Below are 21,582 nucleotides of genomic sequence, written 5' to 3'. Positions count from 1 at the left end.
TGGGTACTTCACCAGCCCTTTCTCCTTCCCCCACCCATCACTGAACTCTTCTCACTCACTCCATTTGAACAACACGGAACCTAATGAATACACAAGTCAGTGTGGCTATCTTCGATCCTTTAAACGTCTGTTCTAGTAACTTCCATATGATTTTCTGATCCTTGACATTATAGCATCAGAGAGACAGCAGCTGACAAGGGTTCAGGCTTTGGAGTCACCTGGATTTGAATCCCAGCTCTGCCACAAGCTACCTCTTTGAGCCTCCATTTCCTTATCTATAAAGGAAGATGATAAGCTACCCATTTAGCTTATCTCAGGGTTATATGAGATGACACACATAAAGCGTTGAGACAGTGCTTGGCAATCAGCTGAGCTGTAGCTGTCGACACTATCAGCGTCAGGGCTCCAGAGAGGGCTGATGTCCTCATACCTGTTTGGAAACGTACGAGGTGCTGGTGTTGACACAGACGAGGCTCTCTTCATTGCAGCAGCCGCCACACCGGAACACGTTCACGCAGGGGGGCTTGAAGAACGTGTCAGTGCTTCTCCCCAGCTCGCTGGCCACCTCCACGCACGTCTCTCGAGGGCTGCACTGTGTCCTTTGCCATTCCTCATCTATAACTGCGGAAAGGCAGCTCGTTGGGCCAGCAGAACAAAGGGCCCTGCCATGCCCACGTGTGCCAGGGTTACACTCAACACCGTCATTCTCACAAGTGCAGTGCTTGGTGATTTCACTAGATGGGTATTTGGGGTCAGTCCTTTAACCAAGGATTGTTTGCAGAAAATTTACAACCAAAATCTGCGTTCCTTCCCATTTATACGATCCCTTCGTAGACTCTAATTCTACTTGCCGTTGGTGATGAACACCATGTTCTGGATATAACTACGTCGGGTACATCTGGAGAAGCCTGCTAGTAAGGAAGTAAATGGATGCACATAAAGCAATGACATGTAAGCATTATTTATTAAGCAATTTACAGGACACAGCTGGATAGCATTTCTTCTCCTTGAAGCCAGGTGTGGGCAGGTTTTAGCACCATTAAGAAATACGTTTCGGGAATTCCCTGGCGGTCCAGTGGTTAGGACTCCATGCTTTCACTGCTGAGGGTGCGGGTTCAGTCCCTGGTCGGGGAACTTAAGATCCCACAAGCCGTGCAGTGCAGCCAAAAAAATAAAACAGAAAATTTTTTAAAAAAAGAAATACCTTTCTATTGGTTGCTTAACTAACTATATATGGCAAACACATGAATGAAAAGTTAAGTGGGGGCTTCCCTGGTGGCTCAGTGGTTGAGAGTCCACCTGCCGATGCAGAGGACACGGGTTCACGACCCGGTCTGGGAAGATCCCACATGCCGCAGAGTGGCTAGGCCCGTGAGCCATGGCCGCTGAGCCTGCACGTCCGGAGCCTGTACTCCGCAACGGGAGAGGCCACAGCAGTGAGAGGCCCGTGTTCCGCAAAAAAAAGAAAAAAGCTAAGTGGAACTAGTCTTTCCTCAAGTCAGAGTGTTCTCATTTGCAAATGCCCAATACTGATGTTTCTGTCAAATGACGAAATAAGCTGGTTCATTTTTTAAAAAAAAATATTTATTTATTTATTTATTTTTGGCTGTATTGGGTCTTTGTTGCTGCACGTGGGCTTTCTCTAGTTGTGTTGAGCGGGGACTGCTCTTTGTTGCGGTGCGTGGGCCTCTCACCACGTTGGCCTCTCCTGTTGCGGAGCTTGGGCTCTAGGCGCACGGGCTTCAGTAGTTGTGGCACACAGGCTCAGTAGTTGTGGCTCGTGGGCTCTAGAGCGCAGGCTCAGTAGTTGTGGCACACAGGCTTAGCTGCTCCGCGGCACGTGGGATCCTCCCAGACCAGGGCTCAAACCCATGTCCCCTGCTGGCAGGCGGACTCCTAACCACTGCACCACCAGGGAAGCCCAAGCTGCTTCATTTTGATGAAAGGAGCAATATTCTGGCCATTCTAGCTAATTTGTGGGAAAAAGAAACAAGCCTCGGGCAATCAAAGAAGGTTACATACCATTCTTGTAAAACATACTCGCTTTTCTCTCAAAGTTTATTTTTTTTAAATTAGATTTTGATGCTTTGATACTTAATGTTGCGTAGCCTTTCTACAGACGTTTTTGGGAAATGATTCAATTTTATGATAAAGACAATATTTAAAGACTTTCTTTTAGTTTGCCATAGAATTGTAGAGTTGATTATACACTGGGGTAGAGGGGAGTGGTGAAAACCCTTAGTGGTTGGCAGCTTCTAATCTGACCCTCCATCACGTCCACCTCCTGGTGTTCACACCCTGTATAATCCCCTCCTCTGCGTGTGGGCTGGACCTAGTGACCCGAATGTTATGAAGAGAATACAGCAAGAGTGATGGGATGGCACTGCCACGATTAGGTTAACAAAGACTGATCTCCATCTTGCTAGCAATCACCATCTCTCGCTGGCACTCTTTTGCCTTCTCAGCTTGCAGGCTTGGATGAAGCAAGTCATCATGTTGGAAAGGCCCACATGGCAGGGAGCTGAGGGTGGCCTCTACCTAACCACCAGTGTGGAGCTGGGACCCTCAGTCCAACAGCCTGTCTGGAACTGAATCTTGCCAACAACCTCTGAGTGAACTTGGAGGCACATCTGGCCCCAACTGAACCTTGAGATGCTGCCTGTGACCCAAGCTGACACCTTGACTGCAGCCTCCGGAGAGACCCTGAAGGAGAGATTCCAACTGAGGCTATGTCTGCAATTCTGAACCACCGAAACTGTGCAATAAAAAATGTTGTCTGAAGCAGCTAAGTTTTGGGGTAATGTGTTACACAGTGATACGTAAACTCTTCTCTATTTTTACCCCATCTTCAAAAATTTGTAAATGGTCTCTGCCCAGATTCTGAATTCCCGTATATGTGAACGTGTTTCTACCAGAAGGGATAGAGAGAACTTCTATCTGGAGGATACAGATAAAACATCATTGCTGCAGATCTGACGCTAGTCTCTAAATTATTCTCTTAAAACATCTTTTCCACAGCCTTTTTCCTTTTCCACCCACTAATCTCAGATTTCCTCACATGTTGCTTTCTTCAATCACTGAAAACACAAAATACGTTTGGCTGGCTGAAAAGCACTGCATATACTACACAATTTACCTAAACTCTGTTTATTCATCATAAAATCTTCTAGTCCAAGAAACCGTTTAAAATGTCCGATTATGAGTATTTATATATAGAGTCTGAAGGTTGTAAACATGAGAGATAAATTACCCAGTTAGGTACTATTTAATTCACTATTATTAATCATAAATCCTTGAAAAAAACAAGTAATCAAGCTATAAAAACATTCCTTGCTTAAAATGCTATTTAAATGTTGCTTTCTATTTTCTTTTCTTTTTTTTTTTTTTTTTTGGTACGCGGGCCTCTCACTGCTGTGGCCTCTCCCGTTGCGGAGCACAGGCTCCGGACGCGCAGGCTCAGCGGCCATGGCTCACGGGCCCAGCCGCTCCGCGGCATGTGGGATCCTCCCGGACCGGGGCACGAACCCGCGTCCCCTGCATCGGCAGGCGGACTCTCAACCACTGCGCCACCAGGGAAGCCCCTCTATTTTCTTTTTTATAAAACTAAGTTTTCAAAGTCAGAACATTGTGTGGAACTATGACCAATGACACTGAGCAAAGGCTTCATACCTCTACTTTCACTACTACTGCCCAGCAGGACTGCTCTTCCTCAGGGAATTACCCTGAAATCCATGAGGGAGAGTTATAACAAATTATAATTGGGATACCACACCGATTTAATTATTTGCTGCTTCTAACTTACTAAGTAACTTTACATGATCCCGCCCCCACCATGTAACAAGAGCCATTTTAGAGTTGGCAAATTCCATATTATTTGTTTTTTAAAGATATTTTAAAAAAATTTTATGGTTTCCTCCTTAGAAAATGTCAATTTCGACATGAATGACTTTTAAAAATCACCTCCTCTTGGTTTCATGGTAATGCTTCTCTATCTCCATCTTCACAGAGCATCTCCAGGCTTGCCTCAGGCCTTCAAACAGGTAATCTGGTTAAGGCCCTGAATCTCCAGATGAGGTCTGATCCCTTTACTTTCATGAAGTCCTTGCTAATTCACCACACAGAAACAACTAGAGCTTCAGATCTCTGGCTACATTGGGTTCTAGGCCATGGTTCCAACCATCTCAACTCATTTAGACACAGTCATACAGATGCGCACCAAGCATCCTCTTCACTCCCAGGCTCTGGTGCTACTAAGGTATTGATACCACCTATGCCCAGCCTTCCCCGCAGCCAACGATATCGTCCTTTTACAAACGGAAGAAAATAAAGATAACTCTACAGAGAAAGAACAGAATAATTTTGGCTGAGCAGTCAATTTAAATTATGCAATAGCTACAATCCATTACCAGGTAACCATATGTTAATCAAATCTAAAATGCTAAATCATCAATGCCACGGTGGTTTCTCGTGCTGTTTTGACACATCATCAAAAAAGTTAAATGCCTAATTGGAGGCCGCACAACTGTATTTGGCAAGCATGTCATTCATTATAGGACAGTACATACAGACAATAGTTTGCTTATAAGGGTCCTCCAAACCTTACTAGGGAAGAGGCATTCTCTTTATTTCAAATCATGTTATTTTCTAGTCCAGCGTCTGGATTCTTTTGTCTAGAGAATTTCCCCCGCCATTATTCACTTAGTAATACCAATATGCATTATTCCAACTCAGCTTCTAAATTCTACTTTTCATTTTTACTTTAAAAAAAAATCACAGGGCTTCCCTGGTGGCGCAGTGGTTGAGAGTCCGCCTGCCGATGCAGGAGACACGGGTTCGAGCCCCGGTCTGGGAAGATACCACGTGCCGTGGAGCGGCTGGGCCCGTGAGCCATGGCCGCTGAGCCTGCGCGTCCGGAGCCTGTGCTCCGCAACGGGAGAGGCCACAACAGTGAGAGGCCCGCGTACCGCAAAAAAAAAAAAAAAAAAGATCACAGAATTTTGAAGACATAAAAAAGCTATACCTAATCTATTGGTTTTTTTCCATGTATGTATGGTCGTAGAATGCTCCTTATTAATGAATACCCAGGTTGTTTAATTTTTAAAGTAAACTCAATTATTATTTTTTTCTATTAAGAACAGGCTTTCTGGGTTCCTTTTGCCCTCACATCTCTGAGTTAAATATATTTCCATATTGGGAAGTGTTATTTGGTGTTGAATTTTGATCTCAAAATCCTACTGGGTATACTTCTCTGTGGAGTAAACACAGGAAACCAGGACTCTGCACTAACACTGAAGCTATGAAACCAAAGACCCCCTTTTTTTTTCTCCCAGACACGTGCCCGCCCTACTCAAACTTTTAGAAGAAGTTGGCGCATTCGTTACTCTCTGATAAAGAGTAAGAATTGGCCTCCGCACACACACACCTACCTTTTAGTGTCTCAATGTCATAGAAAGTGGCCGCAAACCTGGTGGACCGATGGGATGCTGAGCGAGAGTCCGCGCTGGTGAGACTTTTGAGCTTCAGTCGGCATCTCCACAGCTTCCAGTCCTCGAAGTGGGTGATCTGCAGTAGTTCCTCCAAACCCGAAGCCGCCCTAATCTGCTGCTCAGATTGTTCTAACATTGACCGGGATGCCCGCTTAAAGCGAAACAAAACAAACAAAAAAACTGGCTTACAGGCAACTTTCTCAAGTTCTAGTTTGTCTTGATAATATTCATTGCTAACACTTACAAATGTAAGTAAAGCTAAAAAGAAATTAGATTATGGAACCAGTACCTAGGAAATGGACACCAGTACCTAGGAAAAATGACATCTACTAGTTGTGATTCACATTCTGTTCATTTATGATTGATGGAACGACTTATTCCCCCAGGGTTCTCAGAACACTTAAAGACAGTATCGTAGTGGGTTGAATGGTGGACGTTTAAATGACATGTCCACGTCCTAACCCCCAGAACCTGCAAATATGACTCTTTTTGGGAAAAGAATCTTTGTAGATGTAATGAAGTTAACGATCCTGAGATGAGGTCATCCTGGATTATCTGGGTGGACCTTAAATACAAAGATAAGCATCCTTATAAAAGACAGGCGAGGGAAGACACAGACACAAAGGAGAAGGATTTATGAAGCCAGAGGCAGAGACTAAAGTAACGCAGCCACAAGCCAGGGGTCGCCTGAAGCCACCAGAAGCTGGAAGACTCAAGTAATGATTCTTTCCGAGAGCTGATGGAGGGAGGATGGCCCTGCTGACACCTTGATTTTGCAAATGGATTCCAGAACTGCGAGAGAATAAATTTCTCTTGTCTTCGCCATCAAGTCTGTGGTAATTCAGTATGGCAGCCACAGGAAACTAATATAGATTTTAAAATCACACTATTTTGTGCAGGAGCCAATGACAATTGTTTTCACCTGTTATTTGAGACGCTGACCCACAAAGTCTTGGGGACCCTGCCTACAGTCACCCAAGAAGGAAAGATTTTAAGAACCTGATAATCTGAATTTGCTGACTTCTAACCCTCTGAACATTTTTTTCCCTTTTTAAACCTGTTTACTATTCCAAAGACGTGATTTTTTTTCTGAAAAAATACACTTCTAGAGCTTATGTTGAAAACTTCCTTTCCACACAGTTGCATGAACTGTATTGACTGATACAACCCATGGATTTATGAGGAAAAAAAAGACTTGGCTGATAAAAGATTTTCAGTATGCAGTCGAATTGTTCAAAATTAGGGACTTGGTTATATAAATAATGATATATGCATACAATGAATACTATGTGATCGTCAAAACCAATGATGCAGATGTATACTGGGACAGAAGGAATTGAGTCCTCCCTGGAATGTGCTGGAGAGACAATAAGGTAGTCTGTCTATGGTTAGGGACGTGGATTTTCTCCTGCTGAGCCTGTGGTTACTGAGTTTATGTTCTGCTGTGTGGTTTGCATACGCATGCTGAGGATGGTTTTTTTTTAGAGCTGGGGTGAGGGAGGGTAGGGAGGCAAGAAAGAGTGTAGCTGCAGGATGGTGCTGAGACAGAAAGGTGGAGCGAGACGTGAAAGTCAGCTACCTGACAGCGGGAGGGGCAGTGGGGGAAAACTGGAGATGAGCAAATGGGACTTCCATCTGGACACTGGGTGGTGTGATGTACATCCTCCTCCACTGCCCCTCAAAAACTTTAGTTAAAATCTGTATCATTTAGCAGTGTTTTGGGAGCGGGATTTTTTTTCTTCTTTTAAAATTTTTATTATAGTTGGTTTACAATGTTGTGCTAGTTTCTGCTGTACAGCAAAGTGAATCAGGTATACGTATACATATATCCCCTCTTTTTTGGATTTCCTTCTTATTTAGGTCACCACAGAGCACTGAGTTCCCTGTGCTATACACTAGGTTCTCATGAGTCATCTATTTTATACATACTAGTGTATGTATGTCAATCCCAATCTCCCAATTCATCCCAACCCCCTTTCTCCCCTTGGTGTCCATATGCTTGTTCTCTACGTGTCTCTATTTCTGCTTTGCAAATAAGTTCATCTATATCATTTTTCTAGATTCCACATATATTGTTAATATATGATACTTGTTTTTCTCTTTCTGACTTACTTCACTCCGTATGACAGTCTCCAGGTCCATCCACGTCTCTGCAAATGGCACAATCTCGTTCCTTTTTATGGCTGAGTAATATTCCATTGTATACATGTACATCTTCTTTATCCATTCCTCTGTTGGGGATTTTTTTTTTAAGCTATGATGATGGATACTGAGAGTTGTCCAAAAGTGGGTGTTCAAAAGAGCAAGTGTGGTCCCAGTCATGTACGATACAGTTATGATATCTCTTTAAAAATTATGTGCGTGTAATGTACACTATATATACATATATAATTAACTGTGGTTAATAATATGTATCAAATTAAATATATATGTAATATCTGGAGGAATATACATGAAAATATAAACAATGGTTAATTTTCTAGATCAACGGTTGTCAAACTACAGCCCCCTGGCATAATTTAGTCTGCTGCCTGCCTGTCTTTATAAATAAAGTTTTACTGGAACACAGCCATGTCCATTTACTTACATATTGTCTACAGCTGCTTTTATTCTAGAATGGGAGAGTTGAGAAGTTGCAATAGAGACCTTCATAGCAGTTTCAATCTGAGGCCACCTGTCCTTTTTTTTAACAACTCCTTAATGTCCTCCATTGTTTTACTTTTCATTACTCCATGTATTATATTGTCTCTATTCTCTTCTTTGAAACATGTATCAGACATGTATTGGAGCCTTTTAATGATCTTACATGTGCTTTCATATTTATCTTTTTCCTCTTCATGTTTTAAATGTGTGACAGGTAATTGGTTCCTCCTCCCAATCAGCAATTCTCCAATTGTGTGAGTCTAGAGTTTAAGTTTTTAATTTCAATTACCATATTTCTAATGTCAAATATTTCTACTTTATTCTCCTTCCCATCTGCTTTTTGTTTCATTTCTGTACATTTTTCCTAATTTGTCATTTTTGTTTTATGAATATTAGTCCTTTATCTCTTTGAAGGTTGCAAATAGACTTAAGTATTCAAATTGTTTTATATTTTAACTTCATATATATGAGTTGTATCCCGATTATTCATTTTATTGGCTGTCTTTCTCAGTAATCATTACCTCTATGTGCTTTGGAATTTTGTTTAGTAGTTTCATCTTCATTGGGAGATTCGTTTTTTCTTTCTTCATTTAAAGGTCTGTGGTTGCATCCCCTGACACTCAGGGCCCTGGGTCCAGAATCTTACTGAGTATTTATGACTAAGGGATCAGCTCAGCTCAAGCCCTGCCTCGTCCCCTGGCTCATGTTAAGCAGTTTCATAGAACACACAGCTCCAGGCAGCCAAGAGCAGTAACTCTTCCTCTTTCATGGATCTGATGGATTGCACTCATGGAGCCCATTACCCACTGGAACTGAACTCTTGGCGGCCTCCACCTTCCAAAACAGTCCATCAGTTCTGCAGCTTCAGCTTCATGGTTTTTTTAAAAATTTATTTTTCTTGAGATACAATTGACAGCGTGGTATAGGTTTAAGGTATACGACGTGTTGATTTCTTCAGCTTCATGTTTTTGGTACCATTTATGCAAACGTTTGCCATTTGCAGATGTTTACCATCCTGTGATCAATGTTACATTTTATCGATCATTGCTACGGACTATAAACCATCTCAAAACATGAATGTAGAAGGTCATCTTGCTTGGAAGTCCAGATGTGAATGTGAATGTGTGTGTGTACATGTGTGCATGTTTTAATAAAAGTGGGAAAATCTTGAACATGTTTATGACCTGAGGGAAAGAACCAACAGACAGGAAGAAACGGGACATATGCATGAGAAAGCAGGGACCTAGAGGGGGTGGTGTGACATAAGTTCCAGGGATAGGTAGACAGAAGATGAATGAATGAGAGGGTCTGAAAGAGGAGGCTCATAGAGATGATGCGGGTCTGTAGATAGCAGGACTGCTTGGGACCTATGATTTCTCACTTCTTTGAGAAGTCTGAATCAAGGCAATTTTCTGGGAACAAGGGCTGGAGGAAGCTTGAGCACAGATAGAGTTTGGGGAACAGGCAATGAACTTCAGGAGCGTGCCACAGCTGCTTCATCTAAGAAATCTGGGGATGAAACTGAATAACTGCCCATCTCTCCAGTGACTCAAATTCAATGATGTGCCATCAAGGCTCATTTTTCAATAGTCCCTCTTTTCATGATTATTCATTCCCTCTTCTAATTGGACGCCATAAGTACTTCATATTCAATCCACTCTGTGAAATAAAATTTTGTTACAACACTGCTTCCCCATCAAAATAATGAAAACAATCAAATAGCTTTTTATATGTTTTAAAAATTGTACTCTACTGAGAGGAGTTTTATTTATTGAGGCAAATCCATAAATACGGAATGATAAGGCTTCATAGCTCTTACAGGTTTCAATTCAATCTGAGAAATATTTTTACATTATCCAACCATGAGAGCTCAGAGGGAAATAAACCTCTGGATTGAATTTAAGCCACTGAATGGCTCATACGACTTACCTCATCATAAAAAATGAAGTGTTTACTCAAGTACAAGTTATTTAAGCATACTTTAAGCCTCCTACTAATTTAAAACCTAGTTTGAAATAACTGAGAAATTGCAGACAGTTTAGTTTGCTCTTACAAGTGGAGGTACTGAAAATTCGGAATAAGCAGAAACCTGACAACCAATTCATCGCAGGGGTGGGCGTACGTTTACAAAGGGTCAAGAATAGCTGTTTGTTTCCAAGAGGCTTTCTGCACTAGTTGATTTCTATATAATTAACTTTATCTACTTGAGCAAGACGAACATTAAAATTAGAAAGCGTAAGTATAGGCCCCAGTACATATTTAAACCATGGATTTCAACGGTTTTAACTACCAAACGTTTGCCAAGTAAGTTGCTCCTAATTTCTTCCTATATTCTAATGGAAGTGCTAATCAAAACTAAAATAATTAGAAAGCACTGAGCAAAAGGAAGTGAGGCAGGGTGACGAGATCTCTGCTTTTTGTTACAGGAACATCTTTTTATGTGTCTGTGGTAATGAATCCTAGACTGTTAGTAATTTCCCTCCTAAATAACAAATCATTCTCTGATGTCTTGGCTACCACAAGCCAGTTTCCAAATTGTGAGGTTTAAGGTCTTTGTAACAAGATTTTCCCAGTATTTCAATGCATACTGCTTCCTGAGGTACAAAATGAAGGGTAGCCACTTTCTCTTTTGTTAATTTCTAAGTTCACGTGGTGTTCTCCCTGAGGAAGCATGAGCATCTCCATAGCTCAGGCCCAGACACTCATCTACACCAAGTGTGACTAAGATATTTGGAAAGGTATGGTGGCTGGGTTTGGAGGAGGAATTTGCAACTATCCACGCTGTGGGGAAATCAAAGGCCTTCTGTACTCCTAATCATTTGAGCTCTCAATTTCCATGCCCTCTTCCTCCAAAAAATATCTAGTCAAGGAACACATTCAAAGAGTGAACAAAGGCATAATCTGGGGATATCAAGGAGCCTCACTGAAGGAAACAGCAGGAGGTTGACTTTGGTGGCGGCACAGATCAGGTTTGAGAGCAGGAGGGCTGGCAAATAAGACTAGGAAGAGAGGTTGGTGCAGTGAGGGACCACTTCACATCCACTAGGATGGCCACAGTCAAGAAGACAACACCAAGTGTTGATGGGACTGTGAAATGGTGCTGTCACTTCGGCAAAGAGTTCAGCAGTTCTTTAAAAAGTTAAACATAAACTCACCATACAGTCAACCGATTCCACTCCTAAGGATTACCCAAGAGACAGAAAATCGATTATTGGCTGCCCGGGGCTGGGAGTGGGAATGAAGGTTAATTGTAAAAGGGCACAAGGGATCTTATACAGAAGATGGCTGCACCACTCAGTAGGTTTACTAAACACCATTGACTTTTACTTCCAACAGGTGAATGGGCAAATTTTACAGTATGTAACTTGTATGACAATGTAGTTTGTTTAAAACAAACAAAAAAGAGGAAGGATTGGAAGCTTAAAGGCCAGGCTACTTATTTCGGAGGCAATGGAAAATATCAGAGTTGAACAATGGGATGTCACTGGACACCCATTTCATTGGTTTGCTCTTTTGTTCATTTCTTCTTTTTTAAAAAAATTAATTAACTTATTTATTTTTGGCTGAGTTGCGGCTTCGTTGCTGTGCGCGGGCTTCCTCTAGTTGCGGCGAGCGGGGGCTACTCTTCATTACGACGCACGGGCTTCTCGTTGCGGTGGCTTCTCTTGTTGTGGAGCACAGGCTCTAGGCTCACAGGCTCAGTAGTTGTGGCTCATGGGCTCTAGAGCGCAGGCTTAGTAGTTGTGGCGTGTGGGCTTAGCTGCTCCACGACATGTGGGATCTTCCCGGACCAGGGCCCAAACCCGTGTCTCCTGCATTGGCAGGCGGATTCTTAACCACTGCATCACCAGGGAAGCCCTGTTCATTTCTTCTTGCTCTGGCCTTAGTCCATGCTGTTCCCTCTGCTGGGAATGCCCTCTACTCTGTCTAGCTAAACCTTTCTCACCCAGGTGTTACCTGCGTAGGGAAGCCTCCCCCACTACTCCCACCCTTGCCTAGGTCTGATCTGTCAGTCACATGGATTCCAAGCTCCCCATCCTTCTCCCCAGCACTTACCACCACTGACGCTAATGAATTATTTGTGTCATTACTTACTTAATGCTTGTCTTCCCCACTGGGTTGTTCAGGACCACTGGAGTAGTAATAATATGTTTTATTCAGATAGCAATAGTAAGAGCTATGAATTAGGAGGTTGGGATTAACATATACACACTACTATATATAAAATAGATAACCAACAAGGACCTACTGTATAGCACAGGGAACTCTTCTCAATATTTTGTAATAACCTATAAAGGAAAAGAATTTTAAAAAGAATATATATACATAGGGACTTCCCTGGTGGTCCAGTAGCTAAGGCTCCATGCTCCCAATGCAGGGGACCCGGGTTTGATCCCTGGTCAGGGAACTAGATGCCACAGGCTACAACCAAGAGTTGGCACACCATAGCTAAAAGATTCCGCATGCCGCAATGAAGATCCTGTGTGCTGCAACCAAGAGCCGGTGCAGCCAAACAAATAAATAAGTAAATAAATATTTTAAAATAAATAAGTAAATAATTTAAAGAAAGAATATATATACACATATATGTATATATATGTATATATATAACTGGATCACTTTGCTGTACACCTGAAACTAACACATTATAAATCAACTATACTTAAATTAAAAAAATAGTAAGAGCTAAATATTTAATATTTATTAAAAGTAAGAATAAACAGATTCATCAAATGCTATAGAAAATTTAACTGTGAGATTATTCACTTATTCAAACTGCATCACTTATTTTTCAAGGATCTTCCTCTGAGTATCCTCTTTCCAGGTCCAAATCAAATGCCACTTTTTCCTTGAAGCTTTCTATGAAGTCCCTAACTTAGACTATATATATATATATATATATATATATATATATTTTTTTTTTTTTTTTGCGGTACGTGGGCCTCTCACTGCTGCAGCCCCTCCCGCTGCGGAGAACAGGCTCCGGACGCACAGGCCCAGTGGCCACGGCTCACGGGCCCAGCCGCTCTGTGGCATGTGGGGTCCTCCCGGACCGGGGCACAAACCCCTGTCCCTCGCATCAGCAGGCGGACTCCCAACCACTGCACCACCAGGGAAGCCCTAGATTATATTTTTAATGAGCACATTGCATTTCCCTTACTATACTGTGATCTCCTTGAGGGTAGATCCTCCTAGAGGGTCAGGTTCATCTTTTTATATAAGTACTTAATGCATATCTGAAGAAGGAATTTATGAGTAATAATATAATACATACACGCATTTGAAAAAGAGTGATCAGGGCCAGGTTTGTGTGGTCTGCTTAATCTTTTGTATAGAGCGATGCTTCTCAAAACTTCCTGTGCATACCAATCACCTGGCAATCTTGCCAGGATGCAGATTCTGATGGAGTAGGTTTGGGGTGAGACCTAGGATGGTGCATTTTTAACAAGCACCCAGGTGATGGTGATATTGTTGGCTGGCTGGCCACACTTTGAGAAATAAGGGTTTGTAGCAGAGGTTCTCAACCTTGGCTTCACCTTGAACCCGGCTGGGAAGAAGCCTCACAGAAACACTGATGCTTGGATCCCATCCTCAGAGATTCTCATTTTCCGGTTCTGGGCTACAGCTTTGCCATGAGGATTTCGAAAAACTTCCTAAGTGGTTGCTAGTCTTAGGAGAAGCTGGGTGAGAGACATATAGGCTATTCTCTCCGCTAGCTTTGCAACTTTTCTGTAAATCTAAAATTATTTCAAAATAAAAAGTTTCTTTAAAATATCTTTCCATCAAACTACCACTGCACAGAATTAGAACAGAAAATTTCACAACTTGTATGGAAACACAAAAGACCCCGAACAGCCAAAGCAACCTTGAGAATGAAAAACGGAGCTGGAGGAATCAGGTTCCCTGACTTCAGACTATACTACAAAGTCACAGTAATCAAGACAGTATGGTACTGGCACAAAAACAGAAATATAGATCAATGGAACAGGATAGAAAGCCCAGAGATAAACCCACGCTCATATGGTCACCTTATCTTTGATAAAGGAGGCAGGAACGTACAGTGGAGAAAGGACAGCCTCTTCAATAAGTGGTGCTGGGAAAACTGGACAGGTACATGTAAAAGTATGAGATTAGAACACTCCCTAACACCATACACAAAAATAAGCTCAAAATGGATTAAAGAGGGGCTTCCCTGGTGGCGCAGTGGTTGAGAGTCCACCTGCCAAGGCAGGGGACACAGGTTCGTGCCCCGGTCCGGGAAGATCCCACATGCCGCGGAGCGGCTGGGCCCGTGAGCTATGGCTGCTGGGCCTGTGCGTCTGGAGCCTGTGCTCCGCAACGGGAGAGGCCACAGCAGTGAGAGGCCCACGTACTGCAAAAAATAATAATAATAATAATAATTTTAAAAAAATGGATTAAATACCTAAATGTAAGGCCAGACACCAACAAATTCTTAGAGGAAAACATAGGCAGAACGCTCTATGACATAAATCACAGTAAGATCCTTTTTGACCCACCTCCTAGAGAAATGGAATTAAAAACAAAAATAAACAAATGAGACCTAATGAAACTTCAAAGCTTTTGCACAGCAAAGGAAACCATAAACAAGACCAAGACAACCCTCAGAATGGGAGAAAATATTTGCAAATGAAGCAACTGACAAAGGATTAATCTCCAAAATTTACAAGCAGCTCATGCAGCTCAGTAACAAAAAAACAAACAACCCAATCCAAAAATGCGCAGAAGACCTAAATAGACATTTCTCCAAAGAAGATATACAGATTGCCAACAAACACATGAAAGAATGCTCAACATCATCAATCATTAGAGAAATGCAAATCAAAACTACAATGAGATATCATCTCACACCGGTCAGAATGGCCATTATCAAAAAATCTAGAAACAATAAATACTGGAGAGGGTGTGGAGAAAAGGGAACACCCTTGCACTGCTGGTGGGAATGTGAATTGGTACAGCCACTATGGAGAACAGTATGGAGGTTCCTTAAAAAACTACAAATAGAACTACCATATGACCCAGCAATCCCACTACTGGGCATATACCCTGAGAAAACCATAATGCAAAAAGAGTCATGCACCAAAATGTTCAAGGCAGCTCTATTTACAATAGCCAGGAGATGGAAACAACCTAAGTGTCCATCATCGGATGAATGGATAAAGAAGATGTGGCACATATATCCAATGGAATATTAATTACTCAGCCATAAAAAGAAACGAAACTGAGCTATTTGTTGTGAGGTGGATGGACCTAGAGTCTGTCATACAGAGTGAAGTCAGTCAGAAAGAGAAAGACAAATACCATATGCTAACACATATATATGGAATCTAAGAAAAAAAAATGTCACGAAGAACCTAGGGGTAAGACAGGAATAAAGAGGCAAACCTACTAGAGAATGGACTTGAGGATATGGGGAGGGGGAAGGGTAAGCTGTGACAAAGCGAGAGAGTGGCATGGACGTATATACACTACCAAACGTAAAATAGATAGCTAGTGGGAAGCAGCCGCATAGCACAGGGAGATCAGCTGGGTGCTTTGTGACCGCCTAGAGGGGTGGGATAGGGAGGGAGGGAGGGAGGGAGGGAGATGGAAGAGGGAAGAGATATGGGAACATATGTATATGTATGACTGATTCACTTTGTTGTAAAGCAGAAACTAGCACACCATTGTAAAGCAATTATACTCCAATAAAGATGTAAAAAAAAAAAATCTTTCCAAGTGATTTGAATGAGAAACACTCATCTTGGGAATGGTGCATGCTGGTTTAAGTTCAAAGGCCGGGGTGAGTGCCTGAGCCCCGTACAAGCCCATTGAGTGGGGAATAAATGGTAGATGTATGCTGAGAAATAGTCTTATTCTTTAAACCCCTATGAGTTATACCGTGGATTCAAAACACTTGGATGAGTATCTTGCTGAACTGGATTTTCTAAGCCTTTTCTTAATTCAAATCACCAGACTGATTGTTTGTGGCCCACTTCCCAATCTGTATGACTTTTTCAAGATTGAAGACCAACAAAACTGTTTTCCAGGCTAAAGAGCACGAGGAGAGCAGCTGCCTTATGTGAGACCATCCTAGATGACAGGAAAAAAATTCCCAAGGAGCCAAAACAACCCATTTCTCCCAAACAGAATTAAAAATAATAGGTACTGCTTTAACTTACTGGGATTTAATTGGGAAGAGTAAATTCTAATCCTTTCACATGGCAGTCTAGAAAATATTTGAAGGCACATAGAAATTAGGACATAAACACAATGCCAAGGGGAAGGGGCGTGGCTTAGGAGTACATGGCTGAGATCCATCCTGCCTCTGAGCTGTCAGAAGTTACGAGTTGCAAAAAGCTGTTCTTGGGTCATTCCAGTCCTTTGCCCTTAAGAATCCTCCTGTTCTAGATACGAAAAAGGAGACCAGCTTTGCAAAATTCCCCACTGGACCTCTCGAGAACTGTGGGTCGATGTTTCCAAGCCTTTCAAAACTGATGATCCTATTCTGTCAAACTGTTGGCAATGTGTCTTCAGGAAGTTTAGTGATAAGGGGGTGGGGTGAAGAGAATTTGTATATCTGGAAGATCCAGAAGCTTCGGAGTGTGCTGTGGACAGAACACATTTCACACAACGTTCCACAGATTTGCTTAGGGATTTACAAGTGTGGCCTGGGGAACCGGTCCTTTGATTACTGGGCCCTGGAGTTCAGGAAACCACAGTCAGCAATTTGTTTCCCTTTGCAGTGGGTCTAGGGAGTGGATCATGTTGCAAGACAAATAATTCCATGCTCCCTCTACCTCTTAGCAACTTGTTTCACTGGAAATGCATTTTGCATTTCATCTTTAGCTGGATGTTTAAGGCTGAGCCCAAACCACCAACTTTTCCCTGGTTTGGGATCCAAGTTGCACCGCCACATTCCCAGCTGTCCACAGATACCGTTCCCCCACCCCTGCTTCCCCTTTCTCACTCTCCCACCTGTCAAGGAACCCGCGCAGGCCATGTTAGACTCGCAAGGCCAAACTGAAGTTTTGTGCCTTTGCCTCTTGTAACTCTCAAGTGGAAATTACATCCCCCGAAAGGAAGCTTTGCCCGATACTGGAAACCACTCTGTAGTCTGGACAGACAGCTGATTGGCGCGGGAGGAGCATGGATGAGAACTGTCCAAAACTGGTTTTGAATGGTAGAGCATTCTGGGAAATGTGTTGGCAGTTTCTTATAAAGTTCAACAGACGCTCACCATATGACCCAGCAGTCCCACTCCTGAGAGTTTACCCTTGATAAGCAAGGACTTAGGTTCACTTGAAAACCGTGATGTGAATGTTTGTATCAATACTAGCTTTCCACAGACCTACTAGAGCATGGACTTGAGGATATGGGGAGGGGGAAGGGTAAGCTGTGACAAAGTGAAAGAGCGGCATGGACATATATACACTACCAAACGTAAGGTAGATAGCTAGAGGGAAGCAGCCGCATAGCACAGGAGATCAGCTCGGTTCTTTGTGACCGCCTGGAGGGGTGGGATAGGGAGGGTGGGAGGGAGACGCAAAAGGGAGGGGATATGGGAACATATGTATATGTATAACTGATTAAATTTGTAAAAAAAATAAAAAATAAATACTAGCTTTCTTCGTAAGAACTAAAAACCTGGAAACAACTGTCAGGTCATTCAATATGTGAATGGTTGCTTAGGCAAACCGTGCCACGCCCATCCCATGGAATACAACTCAGCCGTAAAAAGGAATGAACGGCTGGTATGCACAGCAACTTGGGTGGATCTCAAAGGCATAGGAAGTGAAAGAAGCCAATCTCAAAAGGTTACTGGGGCTTCCCTGGTGGCGCAGTGGTTGAGAGTCCGCCTGCTGATGCAGGGGACACGGGTTCGTGCCCCGGTCCGGGAGGATCCCACATGCCGCGGAGCAGCTGGGCCCGTGAGCCATGGCCGCTGAGCCTGTGCGTCCGGAGCCTGTGCTCCGTAACGGGAGAGGCCACAACAGTGAGAGGCTCACGTACCGCCAAAAAAAAAAAAAAAAAAAGGTTACTGACTGTATGATTCCATTAATAACATTCTCGAAAACCCAGAAAGATAGCGATGGAGAACAGAGCAGAGGTTGCCAGAGGCCGGGAGGAGGGTGTGACTATAAATGGGTAGCATAAAGGAATGCTTTTTCTGTATCCTGATTATGGTGGCAGTCACAGAAATCTCTGTGCTAAAATTCACAGAACTGAACATCAAATGGGAAAAATGATAATTTTACCATATAGTAACTTAAAAAAAATAAAGTAAGCTGGCTTTGAATCCAGGCACTGCTCCCTTTTGGCTATTTGACTGTAGGCCAATTATTTAAGTTCCTTAAGCCATGGTTTCCTCATTTCAGAAGGCAATGCTAACAATCTCTCATAGAGCTGATGTGGAGATGACCCAAAGTCATACATGGGAACGGGTCAGATATAGGCGAGGCATTCAGTAATCTTCATTTCCTTTCCTTTTCCTCTCAGGGGTGGCGCATCTGGTCCTGGGTTGGGGTTTAGAGGTGCTTTATGGCTTTGATTTCCCTTAGCAACCAGAAAGGTGAGTTTGAAAAGAGCAAGATAGTACAACTCCAACCATAGTAAATAAAACTTAAAGAGAAAACCTTTTCCAGGATAAATCAAGGACAAACGTTCTCTTTTTCTTTTTTTTAAACATTTCTTGGAGGTGTTTTCAGATGCAGCGCCAACTTTAAAGTGCCTACCCAAGCTTTACATACGTCTTTATAGGTGGGTGAGGGAAAACCACCCACTTCTTCAACCTTTGTGTTTTGTCACTAGGGTCCAGCCATCCCCAGAATAGATGGTACCTAATAGTATGGGCCTTACCAACTGAGGGCAGGGAGGAGAACACACGTTGCTGACAATGATTCACATGGAGCCAACTGAGGGCCTGGTCCTGCTGCTCTGAAATCCGCAAACCTGGCCATTTGGGGACCCTCACACTATGGGTGGCTCTTTTACTCAGGCAGTTCTATGTTTAAATGTGTATGTATGAGAAACTCAGGGTGTTGAGTTAATCTTAAGACTAAGGAAAGGAATTAGAGATGCAGAGCAAGTGTGTGTGTGTGCACAGCTGTCTGGGTATTTTAAGGGGATACGAGACGGCTAGGATGTCTGGGACCTCCACATGCTCTAATTTGACGAATGTTGTGGGTGGGTTTCTCCCCAGCCGAACTGTCTAGCATGCGGCGAGAGCTCTATGCCTGCCTTTACATGTTTTAAATCCGTGCTCCACTCCAATGCCTCTGCTCCCGTCAGGTGCATCTATGCTTAGGAAATGTGGGGACAGATGAGTGTGAGGAATGGGCTCTGAATAACCCCAGGAGAATGTATTCCTAAGGCCCGTTACAGTCTTTATTTAAAAATTTATTTATTTTTATTTATTTTTGGCTGTGTTGGGTCTTTGTTGCCGCATGCGGGCTTGCTCACGGGCTCAAGAGCACAGGCTCAGTAGTTGTGGCGCATGGGATTAGTTGCTCCGCGGCCTGTGGGATCTTCCCGGACCAGGGTTTGAACCCATGTCCTCTGCATTGGCAGGCAGACTCTCAACCACTGCGCCACCAGGGAAGTAAGCCCCTGTTACAGTCTCTTTATCACTAATCTCAAAGATCAAGGGCCCAACATCTAAGGAAACCATCCAAAGCCTTTATGGTAATTAGGTTATTGTTAAAAACAATTCCACCGCCCCCATGCCTCCACCTGTCCTCTCCCTGCCCAAGACAGGAGTGTATTTCTCAACCCCATTGATGTTGGGCCACGTGGCCTGCTTTGACTAACGGGATATTATGACATGATGCAAGCAGAGAACTGAAATGTATTTATGACCGCACAGCCCTCCTACGTTTCCACCATCACCGTAAGCACCTGCCCCTGCTGGCTCACTGATCCGAGGCAGATGAGAGTCACGTGCAGCAGACCCATACTCAACCTCTGGCTCCAGCCTTGATCCTCTGCCTTCCAGCTGCCCAACAGGAACGTCAGTGAAAATAGGTTAGAGATGTTTTGAGCCACTGAAATTTGGACTGGATTGTCACACTGCATTACTGTTATAATACTTCACTGCTACAGCCCTATCTGAGCCTAGGTGCAACACAATCCATTGGGTGGACGGAGAATCTTTATGTCAAACCTCATCCTCTTTTTTACAAGGCAGCCCTGCCGCGCCACTGGCAGTCAGCCCAGAACGCCCGTTTTCACCTTGCTTCCTAAAGATGCAGTGGTCCCGTGCCAACACCCACTGCTGTCCTCTCCCTCACCCATAACCACTGCATTGTCTAAGATGCGCAACGATCCCCAGTCTTGCTGTGAGAGTATCGTTATGAACCAAGTTACGAACTGTTCTTTTCAGAGGGTCTCTTATATAGGATGAACTCAGGGTATTCCTTCAATCAAAATCGCACACTTCCTAACTCCCTCCAGAATGCAACAGTAAGTAACAACAAAACCTTCGCCATAGCAACATTCGACACATGTCATTTTCTTTCTCCAGAAACTATTTTAGGCAGACCTAGATCTCAGGAAAGCAATACTTTTCTCAAAGACGTGAGTGGTATAATTATTTAGATGACAATGAAAGACAAAAAAGAGACTCATTGGGCTTCCCTGGCGGCGCAGTGGTTGAGAGTCCGTCCGCCTGCCGATGCAGGGGACACGGGTTCGTGCCCTGGTCTGGGAGGATCCCACATGCCGCGGAGCGGCTGGGCCCGTGAGCCATGGCCGCTGAGCCTGCGTGTCCGGAGCCTGTGCTCCGCAACGGGAGAGGCCACAGCAGTGAGAGGCCCGCATACCGCAAAAAAAAAAAAAAAAAAAAGAGACATTAAAATTTTCATTATTACTTAAAGTTTCAGGCATTAAAATTATCCTTCTCACAGGCCAAGCTGAGCTCCTTGGCTGCTAGTAAGATATGCAAATAACTGAGACATCTTTATCTTATAAACATGTCATTTCCATTCATGTGCCCAGCACATGGTAGACATTCCACAAATGTTCACTGAACTGAATATACAGCTTTCCTTTTCCCAAGAAAAAGGAGCCTCCTGAGCCACAGAAAGAAACCCGAGTGTCTTCCTTCCATGATTCTACCCCAGTGACCACCCACAGTCACCTCCCATCTCAATGGTAAGTTCAGAAACATTTAGAAGTGACCAAAGTTGTGTGTATTATAGTCATTAATACTATTCACCAGAGTTCCAGCCTTCTACCTTCCAAGCACATGGAAAGCTTGCACTTCCTGGCCCCTGGTGGTTGGATGAGGCATGGGGTCAAGGGGCTGTGACTGGAAGTGATGTGTGTCACTTCCAGGCCAGAGAATTTAACTGCCAGGGTGAGGCTCTCCAGGGCTTTCCTTCCCTCTGTCATGGTGACTAATGGCATTCAAAATGGGGATGCCCAGCCAGCTTCATCCTGATGTGGAGCTCACCCT

At 43.3% G+C, this 21,582-nt stretch overlaps 1 protein-coding gene across 1 annotated transcript in view; it reads right to left on the bottom strand.

Annotated features, from left to right (window-relative positions):
* VEGFD (vascular endothelial growth factor D) overlaps positions 1–21,582 on the bottom strand; it is a 38,370-nt gene that overhangs the window by 11,059 nt on the left and 5,729 nt on the right. Inside the window, exons 2-3 of the mRNA XM_060087005.1 lie at positions 5,427–5,637; positions 431–621 (exon numbers count right to left, since the gene is read on the bottom strand). Coding sequence (XP_059942988.1) covers positions 431–621; positions 5,427–5,637 — 402 coding nt within the window. The remainder of the gene's footprint in view (positions 1–430; positions 622–5,426; positions 5,638–21,582) is intronic.

This window comes from Mesoplodon densirostris, chromosome X (genome assembly GCF_025265405.1).
Source record: "Mesoplodon densirostris isolate mMesDen1 chromosome X, mMesDen1 primary haplotype, whole genome shotgun sequence".
NCBI lineage: Eukaryota > Metazoa > Chordata > Mammalia > Artiodactyla > Ziphiidae > Mesoplodon > Mesoplodon densirostris.
Note: the sequence above shows the minus strand (reverse complement) of the source record. Positions and strands in the feature narration are given on the sequence as shown.